Source organism: Dendropsophus ebraccatus, chromosome 2 (genome assembly GCF_027789765.1).
Source record: "Dendropsophus ebraccatus isolate aDenEbr1 chromosome 2, aDenEbr1.pat, whole genome shotgun sequence".
Classification (NCBI taxonomy): domain Eukaryota; kingdom Metazoa; phylum Chordata; class Amphibia; order Anura; family Hylidae; genus Dendropsophus; species Dendropsophus ebraccatus.
Window position 1 is genome coordinate 155,479,302 of NC_091455.1, and position 17,182 is coordinate 155,496,483.

Here is a 17,182-nt window from a genome sequence, read left to right on the forward strand (position 1 = left end):
TGCCAGGTATGTCTTTTATAGTAAGTTATGCTCCCCTGCAGCCAGATATGATCCTTATAGCTAATAGTAAGGTATACACTCTGCAACCAGATATGCTGTCTGCAGCCAAATATGCCCCTCATAGTCAGGTAGGTCCACTGCAGACACATATGCCCTTATACTCAGATATGCCACTCTGCATCCAGATCTGCCCCATGTTACCAGGTATGCCTACCTGCAGTCAGATATGCCCCTTGTAGCAAGACATGCACCTTATAGCAAGATATAACTTTTGCAGCTAAATATGTCAATCGTAGCTGGGTATGTCACCCTGGAAAAAGATATGCAGATATGCCCTGGTGTAGCAAGATTGCCTCACCCCCTGCAGCCCCTTGTAGACAGGCATGCACCCTTGCAGACCTACTGTATGCTCCTTGTGACCAGGTATACTCCCTTAATTTTAATCAGTTTTTTTTAGATGAATAGATAGGGGAGATAGATGTGATTTGATCACCGAAACATTGTGAACAAAAAAATGAAAAAAAAGGAATTAACATTATTTCCAATGAGGAAACATACATACATACTGTGGCATGGTGGGGCCTTACAGCAGTTCTATGCCTCTGGAGTGGAAATTGGAGTTCAGGTGGAGCTTCTGGTCCAGATACTCCACTCCAGTCCAAGAGCTAATGAGGCTCTGAAACCCACCTGATGGAGCTCTATTAGAGACTTCAGAGCTGCCCAGGTGATGGTTCCCAGGTGAAGACTCCCAGGGTGGGAGAACACAGGCAGTGCTAGGCCTGTGGGAGCTGCAGACAAGTCTGGGTGAGACCAGTGGAGCTGGTGATATTGAGCATTAGGCTCATAAGTGACAGCTGTGGTGTTAGTCAGTGGCTAGACGGCCTAGGTTTATTTTATTGGCAGTGTTGCCTATGTCTTGTGTTTTCTTTGAACTGATAAATAAAGCTGACTGTAGTCAGTATAAAACCGTACAGTGCTGACTGGACTGCAATTTGTGATGTGCCAACCGTCTCAGGCCCAGGAGATGGCGATCCCAGCGAGCGAGTAACCCCCAGATTGTCACAATACATACATACCTACAGAAAAACCCTGTTCATTCCAGGTCTAACCAACTTATCAAACCAATTAAAACCTTAGGCCGCATTCACACATTCAGTGTTCCGCACGGAGCGCGGATGTGCAATGCCTGTAATGGACTCCCCACAACACCCCCCCACCCCCGCCCCATCCGAGCAGCATCTCTTTGCATATGTATGCATATGTGCCATTTCATTACAGCGCAATCAATGCTTGACCCACTGCCTGCTTGGAAGTGCAATTGTATATGAGAGACACTATGGAAGAACTTCCTATTGCACTTTACTTTCCCCAGTGGCTAAAGCGTAATTAAAAAATAACTTTTATTCGCATCAATTAAAAGAGACAATTCCCTTGGCAGTGATAGTTGTGAGATTAAAACTTATTCACCAATAGAGTATAAAGTAATTCTTATTAGTCAGTGTCTGCAGTGCTGGGTACTGTAGTCCTGCGACAATGTGGATGCGATGAGCTGTAAGGTACTAGGCTCACGCACACTTAGGGGGACATTTATTAAGTCCAGCTTTTTTACGCCGGTCTTATAAATGTCCCCGCATCTCCGGCGCTACGGAAATTTATGTAGAGGCGGACATCCTCTACATAAATCCCGTGCGCTCCGGTGCGCACAGCCGAAAACCTACGCCAGCTGAGGACTGGAGTAGGTTTTCGGCATATCTTTTGGCGGAATGGATCGTGAATCGCGTGGACTCTGAGTCCGCGCCCTCCGTTCCGCCCCCTTCACACACCCTCCCCGCCCCCCTGGCGTACCCGGCGGAAAGTGCAGATATTTTGTTCGCAAATCGCCCATTTGCAAATAAAATAATGTGCAAATTGGCACTTTCCGCCGAAAAACCCCTGTACGCCCGATGATACATGTCCCCCTTAGTCTCCACTGTACGGAGTCTCTATTGTATCAATCACAGTATTAAACTGGACTGCTCTTGTATACAGTAGTAGTTGGTCAATGCCGCTTGTAATGGACTGATACAGTATCGCACTTTTGCTACGGGATAATGTCAATTTTGCTTTACGATGCCGATCACCCGATTAGTCACTGACTATGTTGCAGCCTAACGTTGGTACACTTGCGGGTGTCCCACTGTACGGTCTAATTGACCGATAGTGGACCAGGGGTGCCTGCAGCTATTGAACCCCGATGCACAATACTCATTACACTAGGCGGGCTGTATATTCAATATCAGTTTTTTTCTAGTACAATCATGGAGTTGGTCTCTGCAGAAGACTACAACTCCGTGGTGAGCAGATTAAAATCGTACAGATAGCATGCCTCCTGACATGTTTCGCCAGCTAAACCGGCTTTATCAAAGACGGCATAAAACGTTTCATGCTTTTTAGTATGTCCCTATTTTGTACATTTATGATGCACCTGACTGCATTTGAACTATATGTGCTGCTCATATCTTCTGCATAGATATTAGAAAGATAGATAGATAAATAAATAAATAAATAGACGAAAGAGGAGATAGAAGGACAGATAGGTAGGTAGATAGATATGCAAAGATGTTCTGCAGCACATTAGCATAGGTGAAAAAAGGTGTTATTTATTACAAAAAGTGCAAAAAATAAATTTGATCTTTTCACAAGATCATTATCAAGCATAGTGGGAGTGTCCCAGTGATGTCATTTTATAGCTGTCTGATTAGCATATCAAATATCGTCATCAAATCATTAGCATATATATACAAGTGAAAGAATATGATAAAAACAAGGTAAAGTGCAATATATATAAGGCATATTCATGCCTTTGTATGTCTCTGTGAATCAGAGACCACAGTGTATAAACAATTAGTGCAAAATACTGTGTAAGGTGCAAAAGTGCTTAGCTCAATAATAAGAGCACATATCAGTCCATAAATGGTTAAGCAGAGGTTGTAGGGTCCACTCACCACAGGTGGAAATTTATTCATGTCAGTAGCACATGTAGGAGCTGCAAATGGAGACCGGCATCCCAGAGTGGCGTGGGGAAGATGGAAGTGATTATGGATTACAGCCTTGTAATCCAGTATCAGTATTTCAGAAGATTTGAATATTATATAAAACCAACTGAAAAAAAAAAAAAAAAAAATGTTTTTAACACAGAAATGTCGACCAAATGAAAAGTCTGTACAGTAAATGCCCTCAATACTTGGTCGGGGCACCTTTTGCATGAATGACGGCATCAATGCGGCGTGGCATGGAGGCGATCAGCTGATGGCACTGCAGAGGTGTTATTGAAGGCGAGGTTGCTTTGATAGCGGCCTTCAGCTCATCTGCTTTGTTGGGTCTGGTGCCTTTCATGTTCCTCTTGACAATACCCCATAAATTCTCTATGGGGTTAAGGTCTGACGAGTTTGCTGGCCAATCAAGCACAGTGATGCTGTGGTTAGCAAACCAGGTATTGGTACTTTTGGCAGTGTGGACAGGTGCCAAATCCTGCTGGAAGATGAAAATTCCATCTCCAAAAATCTTTTCAGCACAGGGAAGCATGAAGTGTTCCAAAATTTCCTAGTAGACAGCAACGTTGACTTTGGTGTTGATGAAATACAGTGAACCTACACCAGCAGATGACATGGCTCCCCAAACCATCACTGAGTGTGGAAACTTCACACTAGACGTCAAGCAGCTTGGATTGTGTACAGCCTCTCCACTCTTCCTCCAGACTCTGGGACCTTGATTTCCAAATGAAATGCATAATTTACTTTCATCTGAAATCCGCACCTTTGATTACTGATCAACAGTCCAGTTCTTCTTTTCCTTGGCCCATTCCCTTGCCCTTCTGGCATTGTTTTTTAGTCAGGAGTGGCTTGACACATGGAATGCAACACTTGTAGCCCATGTCCTGCAGACATCTGTATGTGGTGGCTTTTGAAACGCTGACTACAGCAGCAGTCAACTCTTTGTGAATCTCTCCCAATTTTTTTAAATGCATTTTCGTTACAATCCTGTTAAGACTGTGGCTCTCCTGGTTGCTTGTGCACATTTTTCTACCACACTTTTTCCTTCCACTCAACTACCCATTACCCATTAATATGCTTTGATACAGCACTCTGAGAACAACCAGCTTCTTTAGCAATGAACTTTTGTGGCTTATCCTCCTTGTGGAGTGTGTGAATGACTGCCTTTTGGACATCTGTCAAGTCAGCAGTCTTCCCCAAAATTGTGTTGCATACTGAACCAGACTAAGGGACCTTTTATAACACTTAGGAAGTCACTGCAGGTGTTTTGGGTTAAATATTCAAATTTTCTGAAATACTGACTTTTGGGTTTTTCTTGGCTTTAATCCGTAATCAATAGAAATAAACACTTGAAAACGGTCACTCTGTATGTAATGACTCTATATTATATATAAGGTCACTTTTTGAATTGAATTACAAAGAAAAATAACTTTTTGTTGATATTTTAATTTATTGCAAACCACTGTATTTTTGTCTTTAACCACAGTGTAATGCCCACCTATGCACATCGTACCAGGTACTATTTAACCTGAGATTTGTAGGAGGGGCAACATCTGGTGAAGCACGTACTGTAGTAACGTGTGAAACAGCTGTCACATGTCTGTGTAGTGTTTGGTGTCCCTTTTTGTGCATGCCAATTTGGATGTAGGCTGCATCAAAATGAAATAAAGAAGTCACATGAATTGGTGAGTGTCCTTGTTTTTCCTTACCTTGTAGACTACTTGCACCTCCCCACAGGCATACAATCTTGCAGGGGGAGCTCTCTTCTCCTGTCAGATCCTTCACATGTCGTTTGGTCACTACTGCTTAGGATGTGAAGGGTTCACTACTTGGAACTGCCAGACTCACCTCCCAGGCAGGCATAGCATAGCAGTTCCTGCTGTCATACTTCTGTTATCCTCTCTTTACATGGCGCTGTCTCTATAGACTGCAGCAGGTAATGGGTTAAACAGTACGGAACGGACTGCAACAGGGTCCAGTCCGTAACCCTGCTATTTGATCTTGGGGAGTTCAGTGCAGAGCCCACTTCAATTTGAGTCCTGGTCGGTCAAAACTGTATTGGCCGCATATTTTAATTGATATTGGGGGTGGGGCCTAAACCTCTAGGCTGGCCCATTCCAGTGACCGCCGAGGGGGCCTAGACAGTGACAGTGTCGCAGAGGGGCGGGTCTCCGGTGTTGATGTGGGCGGGGCGAAGTGGTGCAGCAGTCGTGAAGCCCTGCCTAGGTGGCACAATCCACCAACGATAAAAAGCATTTTTCACTGGACCAAGCACCAAGAAATCTATTATAAAGTTAGGTATAAAAACTGCAGAATTTAGACTTTACAGTTGTGTAGAGAAGTCCTCATACAGAAAGTGGCTGACAGTATCGCTTTAAGTATATTGTGTTGCATATATGCTAACTTACATGATAATAACCAAAAAAGAAAACAAATGCTGATTTTTCGTAGCAAACAACTTATATATCTTTATTGAATATACATTAAAACCATTGCCATAAAAAAGAGAGACAAACCAAACATTAAAAAGAACAGTGACCCCCGGACGAAGGCAACGAAACGCGCGTCGGGGTGGTGGCGTCCTGGAGGAAACACATTGTATATTACCGCAAAAGGTATCTAACTGTCTGGATCTCTAGATTTGATGGGGAAATAATACTAGATGAAGGGTGGATCAGAGATTTATCAATTATCTGTAGGTTGAGTCTATGAATTGAATGCACTTGCACTTTATTATTTATTATATTTATTATAGTGTCCTACCATGTGATTCTTGAGAATATATCCCCCTGTTCTGTGACATTTGTTGTTGGTCAGAGATCTCAGCACATGTGATCTGGTTACTTTAGAAACACCTCCAGGATAGTCACTGTTCTTTTTAATGTTTGGTTTGTCTCTCTTTTTTACGGCAATGATTTTAATGTATATTCAATAAAGATATATAAGTTGTTTGCTACGAAAAATCAGCATTTGTTTTCTTTTTTGGTTATGATCAGTGTTAGCTGTAGTGGCAGTGTAACGGCCGTTTGCAATGGACCTAGAATGACCAGCATGAGCATTTTATAGGAACACAGGCATTGTATGTAGACAAAACCGTGAACTTAACGTACATGATAAGTATCTTCATTTAAAAAAATGTTGACCCTCCACTTATTTTTTTATTTACTTGGCTTGTGTTAATTTAACCTAAAGAAATATAGACACATACATTACATCAGTTGAAGTATTAATTTCTATTTTTCTTTGCTTAAGCCTTCACTTTCAAGCACAAGTCGTTTTGTCACACATGACATCCCTGTCAGTGTTACTCCTAGAAGGCTATGGAATGACTTTAAAGAGCCTATTGTACCAAACTTTGATGTAAGTATCACATGCATGAATGTATAGACTTTAAAGAATGTGTTATTACTTTTTTTCCTTCATTTTTTGCTAATACAGCGCTTAGCTGTTTTAATCTGCCCCATAGACTTTGAATGAAGAACAGCCACTGCTCTATTCAGAATCCTCACCTTTGTTGCACATTAATGAGGAAGTTGTTATATTTTCATACCCATTTAAGTTTTATATTTACTTTCAGGTAAGCATATATTTGCCAGCACTAAAAACTATGAAAAGCGTTGTGGAAAGGATGAAAAATGTAAGCAATTTTATAGTAAGTGACTTTGTTATTTTTTTTTGTTTTCACTCGTGGCTTATTTTGGATGATATTTTTGTATACTTTTCATACACATAGTAGACTGGTTTGTATAATAATTTTAACATTTGGATCTGATTGTAGGGAGTATCTGATTGAGTCAAGTCAATATTACAGTGGCCCAGCTTTTACTAAAACTGTAAATTTTTTAGACACTGTAAATTTGGGCTAGACAGTCTAACAATTTGCCAGCTTTATGACATTGTGTATTGCTGTGTAATAAATCTGTTGAATTCTTAGGCTGTCTTCAGTTTATACCTACTATACAACTATTGCTATTGGCTTAACCTCTTAAGGACCCATGTCGTACCGGTACGTCATGGATCACTGTCACTTAAGGACCCATGACGTACTGGTACGCGGGTCCTTTAAGCGGGCGCCGGGGCCGGCCAGGTCCCGATCGGGGGAGATAGCCTGCTATAATACATAGCAGGCCATCTCTCCCTGTCGGCATGGAGGGTTGTTAACCCCCCCCCATGCCGACGATCGCCGCTATTGGCTGATAAGCCCATAGCGGAGATCGGAACCTTTCCGGGCCATCGGTGGCCCGATGACCCGGAAAAAAATGGCGGTCGGTGCTGTCCGAGGACGGCACCGACCGCCATTACTGTAAAAAGTAATGGTGGTCACGGTACCACCGTCCCGATCGCCGTTCACGGCGATCAAAGTCCCCACAAGTAATAAATACCTGCTCCGGACCCCTCAGCTAGGTAGCTGAGGGGTCCAGAGCAGGTATTTGTACATTACTCACCTGTCCCGGGGTCCCGATTGGCGTCTTCCGGGTTCCCGGCGTCCTCTTCATCTTGTCGGGTCTTCGGCTTCTTTCGTGAGTCCCGATCGGCTTTTTTCGGCTCCAGCGTCGTCTTTTTTCGTATTTTTCCGGCTCCAGCGTCGTCTTTTTTCGGATCTTGCGCTCTGCTGCCCCCTAGCGGCTGATAAGTGTAATACACGTATCAGCCACTACAGGGATTTTCAGAATGTAGTAAAAAAAAAAAAAAAAATTTCCCAATTTTTTTTTTTCTATTTTCCGCACCCTATCGCCGCTGAGTGTTGATCAGCATCGCACGAAAGTGCGCTGCTAATCAGCAACTCCTCCTTTTTGGCGTAGGGTGTTTTTTTTTTATATCCTACTGCCACGGTCTGCTGATAAGTGCCGAACATAAGTGCGGCATTTATCAGCAACACCATTTTTGGCGTAGGTTTTTTTTGTATACTTACTGTAAAAAACACGTAAAAAAACACTACATTACACCACACTACATTGAATAAAGTTTTACACTACACCACTACATACCCCATATACCAATCCCTATATAAAAGTGGCCCCCAGGGTGTTTTCGGTATCGGACGCATACGTTATTGCCTCCGACACTGAAACAGCCAGTGAGGATGAATCCTTTGATGATCCTTTTTTCCTCCATTCATCCTCATCCTCCTCATCATCCAGTGACGTGTCTGGGAGTAGCGTAGCGTACGCTGCCCCCCAGACACGTCTTTTCCGCCAGTACCGTCCCAATAAGAGATGACGGTATGGCGTGAAATTCTACAAACTCTGTGAGAGTACCTCAGGGTACTCTTACAGATTTAGGGTACGTGCACACTGCGGAATGGCGAAGGATAACCCTTCGTGCATTCCGCAGCTGGCACCCGCCGGCGGACTGATGCAGGCGCGCGTCTCCGCCCGTGTCATAGACTCTATCCTATGCATGGGCGGATTCCATCATCCGTCATTCCATCAACACGTTGGACGGAGAGCGGAATCCGCCCGTGCATAGAATGGAGTCTACGACACGGACGGAGACGTGCACCTGCATCAGTCCGCCGGCGGGTGCCAGCTGCGGAATGCACAAAGGGTTGTCCTTCGCGATTCCGCAGTGTGCACGTACCCTTAGAGTGTATGAAGGAAGGGACACCCGAATGCAGCCCCCAGATGCCCCCTCCCCCCCCCCCATCCTCGGAGTTAGTGGGGACATCGTCCGGGAACTGATCTTCCCACTGCTGGATAAAGTTTACCACCTGTACGGGGATAACTTTTATACCAGCACCCCCTCTTCTGGTCCCTCGCTGCCTGAGCTACTGTAGCTTGCGGCACGATCCGAACATATCAGAAGTAGTAATAGAGCCCTAATATTTAGCAGCCATGGAGCAGACCCAGCGCTTCTGGATATGAAGGACCCCGTATCGCACCAGGACAACATTTTCCAGGTGACGCCCCCCACACTGAAAACAGGAGACCCCAGAAGAAGTGCAGAGTGTGGTGTAACAGGGGGATCAGGAAGGACAACATTTTCCAGTGTGACACCTGTCCTGATCGCCCCGGCCTCTGCATAAAGGATTGCTTCAAGGCGTAGCACACGTCATTGGGGTTCTACATTTTCTAAATTCCGTCCCTTATTCCTTTTTCAGGGGTCACGTTGATCCAGGGATTATTCTGATCGCCATTATGGAGTAGGGAAGGAATTTTTCCCCTGTGATGAGGCTACTGTCGTCTGCCTCACGAGGGTTTTTTGCCTTCCTCTGGATCAACACAGGTTGAATTTGATGGACACCTGTCATTTCCAACCTTATAAACTAATAATTGGCCTAATACCCCCAAATAAATTAGAATGGTCCCTTTTCCCCAGCTAAGTAGGTATGGCTGCCATTCCCATTAGAGGATGCCATGATGCAATTACAAAGCCTCTGTGCGGCCAGGACAGTAGAAACCCCCCACAAGTGACCCCATTCTGGAAACTACACCCCATAAGGAATCTAACAAGGGGGGCAGCGGGGATATGGCCCCCTGATGACGGCCACATTTTGGACGTGAAAATGAAAAAAATGGTATTTTTTATTTTCACGGCACATGTTCTACACATGTGCCCATCACTAGTGGGGTCCATATGCTCACTGCACCCCTTGTTAGATTCCTTATGGGGTGTAGTTTCCAGAATTGGGTCACTTGTGGGGGGTTTCTACTGTCCTGGCAGCACAGGAGCTTTGTAATTGCGACATGGCCTCCATCCCCCATTCCAGCCTCTAAATGGCGCTCTGTCCTTTTGGTGACTTGCCCTGTGCCCATATGGCACATTATGTCCACATGTGGGGTATTTTCGTACTCAGGGGAAACTACCCTACACGTTTTGTGTTCATTTTCTTTTTTAACCCCTTGTGGAAATGGAAAAAATTCAAGGCTAGACCAACATTTAGTGTAATTTTTTTTTAATTTTTACTCTAAATCATTGATCTTGTCTTGATTTTTTCATTTTCACAAGGGGTTAAAAGATAAAAAAAAAACACAATGTGTAGAGCAATTTCCCCTGAGTACGGAAATACCCCACATGTGGACATAAAGCGCCATGCGGGTGCAGGGTAAGCCTCCAAAGGGAAGGTGCGCCATTTGGTTTTTGAAGGCTGGATTTGGATGGAATGGATTTCGAGGGGCCATGTTGCATTCAAAAGGCCCCTGTGTTGATAAGACAGTTAAACCCCCCCACAAGTGACCCTATTATGGAAACTACACCCCTCAAGGAATGTAACAAGGGGTGTAGTGAGCATATGGACCCCACTGGTGATGGGCACAAATGTGGAACAATGTGGCGTGAAAATGAAATATTAAATTTTTTACACTATAATGTTGGTCTAGCCTTGAATTTATCATTTTCACAAGGGGTTAAAAGAGAAAAAAAAAACACAAAATGTGTAGAGCAATTTCCCCCGAGTCCGTAAATACCCCACATGTGGACATAAAGCGCCATGTGGGTGCAGGGCAAGCCTCCGAAGGGAAGGAGCGCCATTTGGATTTTAGAGGTTGGATTTGGCTAGAATGGATGATGAACGCCATGTCGCATTTACAGAGCCCTTGTGCTGCCAAAACACTGTAAACCCCCCACAAGTGACCCCATTCTGGAAACTAAACCCCTCAAGTAATCTAACAAGGGGTGCAGTGAGGATATGGACTCCCAGATGACGGGCACATTTGTGCCATGAAAGTGAAAAAATGAAAATTTTCACTTTCACGTCACATTTTTCCACATTTGTGCCCGTCACCAGTGGGGTCCATATGCTCACTGCACCCCTTGTTAGATTCCTTGAGGGGTGTAGTTTCCAGAATGGGGTCACTTGTGGGGGGTTTCCAGTGTTTTGGCAGCACGAGGGCTCTGTAAATGCGACATGGCCCTTGAAATCCATTCCATCCAAATCCAGCTTCCAAAAGCCAATTGGCGCTCCTTCCCTTTGGAGGCTTGTCCTGCGCCCGCTTGGCACTTTATGTCCACATGTGGGGTATTTCTGTACTCGGGAGAAACTGCGCTACATGTTTTTTTTTTTTTTTTTTCTTTTATCCCTTTGTGAAAATGAAAAATTGAAGGCTAGAACAACATTTTAGTGTAAAAAATACTTCAGTCTTTTTTCAAGCCATATTGTTTGGAAAATCTGTGAAGCACCTGTGGGGTCCAAATGCTCACCGCACCCCTTGTTACATTCCTTGAGGGGTGTAGTTTTCTAAATGGTGTCCCTTTAGGGGTGTTTTTTAGGTTTTGGCACCCCAGAGCCTCTGCCAACCTGAAGTGGTACAGTCAAAAATGACCAAAAATAACGGAGCCATTGAAATTCACTAGGCGCTCCTTTATATCTGAGGCTTGTGGTTGCGTCAAATAGCGCAATAGGGCCACATATGGGGTATTTCTATAAACTGCAGAAACGGGGCAATCAATATTGGGGTGCATTTCTCTGGTAATAAGCTTATAATTATGAAAAATATTGGATTACAATAAAATCTCTGCACAGAAAATTAAAATTTTCAAATTTCTTAGACACTTAGCTTTTATTTCTGTGACTCCCCTAAAGGGTTAAAAAACTTTCTGGATGTGCTTTTGCAGAGTTTAGGGGGTGCAGTTTCTGAAACGGGGTGCTTCCTGGGGCTTTCTAACACACAGTCCCCTCAAATACACTTTAAACCTGAACAGTTCCCTAAAAATATCTGATTTTGAAATTTTACTGAAAATTTGGAAATTTGCTGCTAATGTTTTAAGCTTTCTATTGTCTATAAAAAATGAAATATAGTTTAATAAATGCCGCCAACATAAAGTAGACATGTTGCTAATGCTATTTAATATATAATTTATGTGGTATAACCATTTTCTGTATAAGCAGAAAAGTTTTAAAGTTGGAAAAATGCATTTTTTTCACAATTTTTCCCGCTATTTTGGGTTTTTTCATAAAGATTCGTTATAAGTATCGACTCCTATTGACAAGAAATGTGAAGTACAATATGTCACGAGAAAACAATCTCAGAATCAGCCGGATAGGTAAAAGCATCCCGAAGTTATTAATGAATAAAGTGACACTGGTCAAATTCATAAAATTTGCTCCAGTCCTTAAGGCCATTTCAGGCCCGGTCCTTAAGGGGTTAAAGTGACAGTCACCCCCTTTTTGCATTAGAACTACTCTACACAGGTGTAATGGGTTAATTTAGCAGTTTTCATAACTAATTTTATATCATACGTCATGATGCTTGTTCCAGAAAAAAATCAATCTTTTGAGTTTGGGATACCTGGACGGGGCTTCATGGCCGAAGCACCACTTAGCCACGCCCCCAGAGCCACTTAGCTTTGCCCCTCCACAACGTCTTCGCCACATAGGCCCCTCCAGCGGACATTGGTGTGGGCCAATCTAGTGGGGGTGGGGCCCTTCTAATAGCTGCCGAGGGGGCAGGGCCTATGCGGCAATGACGGCATGGAGGGGCCTGGCTAAGTGGCCCTTCGGCCGTGAAGCCCCACCCAGGTAGCCCAATACCAGATAATAAAAGATCACTTTTTACTGGAACAAGCATCATGACGTATGATATAAAATGAGGTATGAAAACTGCTGAATTTACCCTTTACACTTGTGTAGAGCAGTCATAATGCAAAAAGGGGTGACAGTGTCACTTTAAATGTACTCCAGCTTTCATTATTATTATTATAATAATAATAATAATAATAATAACATCTGGTTTCACAAAGGTATATTGATTTGTAAATTACTTCTATTTAAAAATCTCCTGTCTTCTATTACTCCAGGCTTCTGTTTGTCCTGCTTTAAGCAATGGATTCTTTCCAGTGTGACAGTGCTCATTGCTGACATCTCTGTCCGAGACAGGAACTGTCCAGAGCAGGAGCAAATCCACGAAGAAAATCTCTTCTGCCCTGGACATTTCCTGTCTCTGACAGAGGTGACAGCAGAGAGCACTGAAAAGAATACAACACTTTCTTACAACACTTTACAGCAGCTGATAAGTAAAGGAAAACTTGTGATTTTTAACCCCTTGCTGCAATATGACTTTCACGGAACGTCATCCTCTCCCTGCTTCCCCCCTCTGTCCCTAACAACGATCGGGCAGCGGGAGGAGGATGTGTCACACAGCCTCCTCCTGCTGCCTCTGCCCAGAGGGGAGCTGCGCTCCCCCCAGGCAGTTAACGCCATAGGCACCGCGGTCCAGGTGACCGCAGTGTCTATTGGGCAACCCCCTCGAAGCCGCGCAGCTTCGGCGGTGGGTTACCATAGCAACCCAGACACTGTTTCATGCGTCTGGGCTGCTATAGTATAAGACTATCAGGCTTATGTAGGGTTATGTGTTTTTCATGCATACCACCTCATAAAAAATGTAATAAAAAATGATCAGGGTGCCACATGTCCCTCAGAATGGTTCAGATGGAATCGTCAACTTGTCTTACACAAATACTTTGGCACCGCAAGGCCTCCGTGACATGGTACAATGGCTAAAAAAAAAAACCTGAAATAAAAAAAAAAGGCCCCAAAATTCCCCAGGTCTCAGTCATGTCTGCGGCCTGTGGTTGAGTCAGGTGTGGCCACATAAGGGGGATTTCTTAAAACACTGCAATACAGGGAATAAATAGTGAGTGGCATTACTCAGTTAGTATTTGCTGTGTAAGAGAAAAAAAATGATTAAAATAGAATATCTGCCAAAAAAAGAGAACATTTTTAATTTCCCCTTCAACTTGCTTACATTTCTGCAAAATACCTAAAGGGTTAATAAACTTATAAAAATGGGACTTTGAATACTTTGAGGGGTGCAGTTTTTATAGTGGAGGGATTTATGGGGGTAACTAACGTACAGACCCCACAAATCCACTTTATAACTGAACTAGTCCCTAATAAAATCAGAACTCAAATTTTCATGAAAATTTGAAAAATTGGTGCAAAATTTAGAAGCCCTCTAACATCCTAACAATTAAAAGGATGTTCACCAAATGACATCACCATAAAGCAGACATGTTGTAGATATTGCATTAACAGTTCAAAAGAAAGTTTTGAATATAAAGAAATGTAAATTTTTCAAATTTTTGCGCAAATGTGTTTTTTACAAAAAACTTCTAAGTGTATAATCCAAAGTATACCACAAACATAAAGAGGAATATGTCACGAAAAAACCTTCTCAGAATAACCGCGATAGTTAACCCTTTAGTGACCGTCGATACGGCTTTTTTGCGGCGGTCACTAGTGGGCCTTATTCTGCTGCCATCAGCTTTTTACGACGATGGCAGAGAATAAGGTAGCAGCGCCGGTAGTTGCCTCTAACCACCCCAAATTTCCAATGAACCCCTCCAGATTGCCCCTAACCACTCCAGATTACAGGTACCCACCCCAGATTACCTATAAGCACTTCAGTTTTTCCGTAACCACCCCAGATTGTCCGTAACCACCCCATGTTGCCAGTAACCACCCCATGTTGCCTGTAACCACACACCGTTAGCACTGCACATTGCCCGTAACCAAAGCAGGTTGCCTGTAACCACCCCAGGTTGCCCGTAAGATTACACGTAACCCACCCAGATTGCACATAACCACCACACGTTGCCCGTAACCACCTCAAATTGCCAGTGACCTTCTCCAGATTGCCGTAGCCACCCCAAATTACATGTACCCATCCCAGATTACCTATAAGCACTTCAGTTTATCCGTAACCACCCCGGATTGCCCGTAACCACCCCAAATTGTCCGTAACCCCCCACGTTGCCCATAACCACCGAAGGTTGCCTGTAACCACTCCAGATTGCCTGCAACCACAGCAGGTTGCACCTAACCAGCTCATGTTGCCCATAATCACGCCAGATTACATGTAACCCCCAGATTGAACATAACCACTGACCACCGCACGTTGCCTCTAACCACCCCTAATTTCCAATGGACCCCTCCAGATTGCCCGTAACCACGCCAGATTACAGGTACCCACCCCAGATTACCTATAAGCACTTCCGTTTTTCTGTAACGACCCCAGATTGTCCGTAACCACCCCATGTTGCCAGTAACCTCCCCACGTTGCCCGTAACCACCCCACGTTGCCCGTAACCACCGCAGATTGTCTGTTAGCACCGCACATTGCCCGTAACCACAGCAGGTTGCCTGTAACCACCCCAGGTTGCTTGTAATCACGCCAGATTCCACGTAACCCACCAGATTGCACATAACCAGAACACGTTGCCCGTAACCACCCCAAATTGCCAGTGACCTTTTCCAGATTGCCGTAACCACCCCAAATTACATGTACCCATCCCAGATTACCTATAAGCACTTTAGTTTATCCGTAACCACCCCGGATTGTCCGTAACCACCCCAGATTTTCCGTAACCACCCCACGTTGCCGTAACCACCGCAGGTTGCCTGTAACCACCCCAGATTTTCTGCCACCACAGCAGGTTGTCTGTGTCCACCCCAGGTTGCCCGTAACCACACCACGTTGCCCGTAACCACCCAACGTTGCCTGTAACCACAGCTGAATTGCCGTGACCACACCATGTTGTCTTTAACCACCCCAGGTTGCCCGTAACCACCTCCAGATTACCCGGAACCACCCCAGGTTGCCCATAACCACCCCACATTACCTTTAATCTCATTTTTATTTTATTTTATTTTAGTAACTGCGCTATTCTAATAACTATTACTAGCTGTGGTTTTGCTCCAGCAAGTTGGCGCTCCTTCCCTTCTGAGCCCTGCTGTGTGCCCATACAGTGGTTTATGCCCACATATGGGGTTCCGTTCTACTCAGAAGAACCTGAGTTACAGATTTTGGGGTACAGTTTTTCTCCTGTTCCTTGTGAAATTTAAAAATTTCAAACTAAACGAACATATTATTGGAAAAATTCGAGTCTTTCATTTTTATTGGCCAATATTAAATACTTTCCTCTAATACCTGTGGGGTCAAAATGCTCATCCTACCCCAAGATGAATTCTTTAAGGGGTGTACTTTCCAAAATGGGGTTACTTATGGGGGCACTTCACTCCGCTTGCACTACAAACGCGGGCTCTGCAAACGCACCTGGCGCTCAAAAAGTTCTTCAGCAAAATCTGCATTGGAAAAGCTAATTGGCAGGAGCGCCCTTCTGAGCCCCTCTCTGTGCCCATACAGTGGTTTATGCCCACACATGGGGTACCGTTGTTCTCAAGAGAACCTGCGTTACAAATTTTGGCGTGCTTTTTCTCTCATGTTCCTTTTGAAAATTAGAAACTTTAATCTAAATGTATATATTATTGGAAAATTAAAAATTTCCATTTTTTACGGCCTAATGGGCTTTCCTCAAGCCCCTGTAGTGTCAAAATGCTCATTATACCCCTAGATTAATTCTTTAAGGTATGTAGTTTCCAAAATGGGGTCACTTGGGTTTTCAGGATACAAGCCTTCTAAATCCATTTAAAAAAAAGAACTGGTTCCTTAAAAAAAATCAGTTTTGGAAACTTTCACGAAAATGTGATAATTTGCTGATAAATTTCTAAGCCCCATAACACCCTAAAAAAAGTTAAATACGTGTACCAAATTATGCCAGAATTAGAAGCAGAGAATTTCAAAGTTCATAAAATGCTAATTTTTTATATTTTTCATGATATTTTGATGTTTTTCACAAAAACACACAAATTAGTGACCATTAACATAAAGTGCCATATGTGACGAAAAAAGTATCTCAGAATCGCTCGCATACGTTAAAGCATCACTGAGCTATAAGCGCATAAGGTGAGACAGGTCAGATTTTGAAAAATGAGCCTGGTCATTAAGGCCCAAAACTGCTGCAGCACTAAGGGGTTAAAAGCACCGCAAAGTTATCACTACATAAAGAGAGACAGGTCAGATTTGAAAAATAGGCCCTGAATGAAAAAGATTAGCCACAGTCATGCTGCATTTTAGGCCATTTTTTTTTTTTTTTTACCAAACCCATGTTTCAGCAGAATCACTTCTTTGTCATGGTGATTTTGTGGGCAGGACTCTTTGTGCTGAGTGACAATTCAGGCAGGTGGAACTTTACTGATCATGCATGCCCCTGATGATGATATATAGCTGGTGTATATTAGCATTTAAGCTTATATAAGCTTTAGGCTACATTCACACGTCCGTTGTGGACAGAACAATGAACCAATGGTATTCAATGGCCCCGTTCACACATTCGTACATGTGTACGGGACCACGATCCGTGCCGCAATAAAA

General features: G+C 43.6%; 1 protein-coding gene across 4 annotated transcripts in view; it reads left to right on the forward strand.

Annotated features, from left to right (window-relative positions):
* Positions 1 to 17,182, forward strand: part of HUS1 (HUS1 checkpoint clamp component) — a 446,101-nt gene that overhangs the window by 215,752 nt on the left and 213,167 nt on the right. For 3 of the 4 annotated variants that reach the window (XM_069958559.1, XM_069958555.1, XM_069958558.1), the window contains exons 4-5: positions 6,285 to 6,392; positions 6,610 to 6,684. In XM_069958559.1, coding sequence (XP_069814660.1) covers positions 6,285 to 6,392; positions 6,610 to 6,684 — 183 coding nt within the window. The remainder of the gene's footprint in view (positions 1 to 6,284; positions 6,393 to 6,609; positions 6,685 to 17,182) is intronic. The other variant, XM_069958557.1, reaches the window with a different exon arrangement.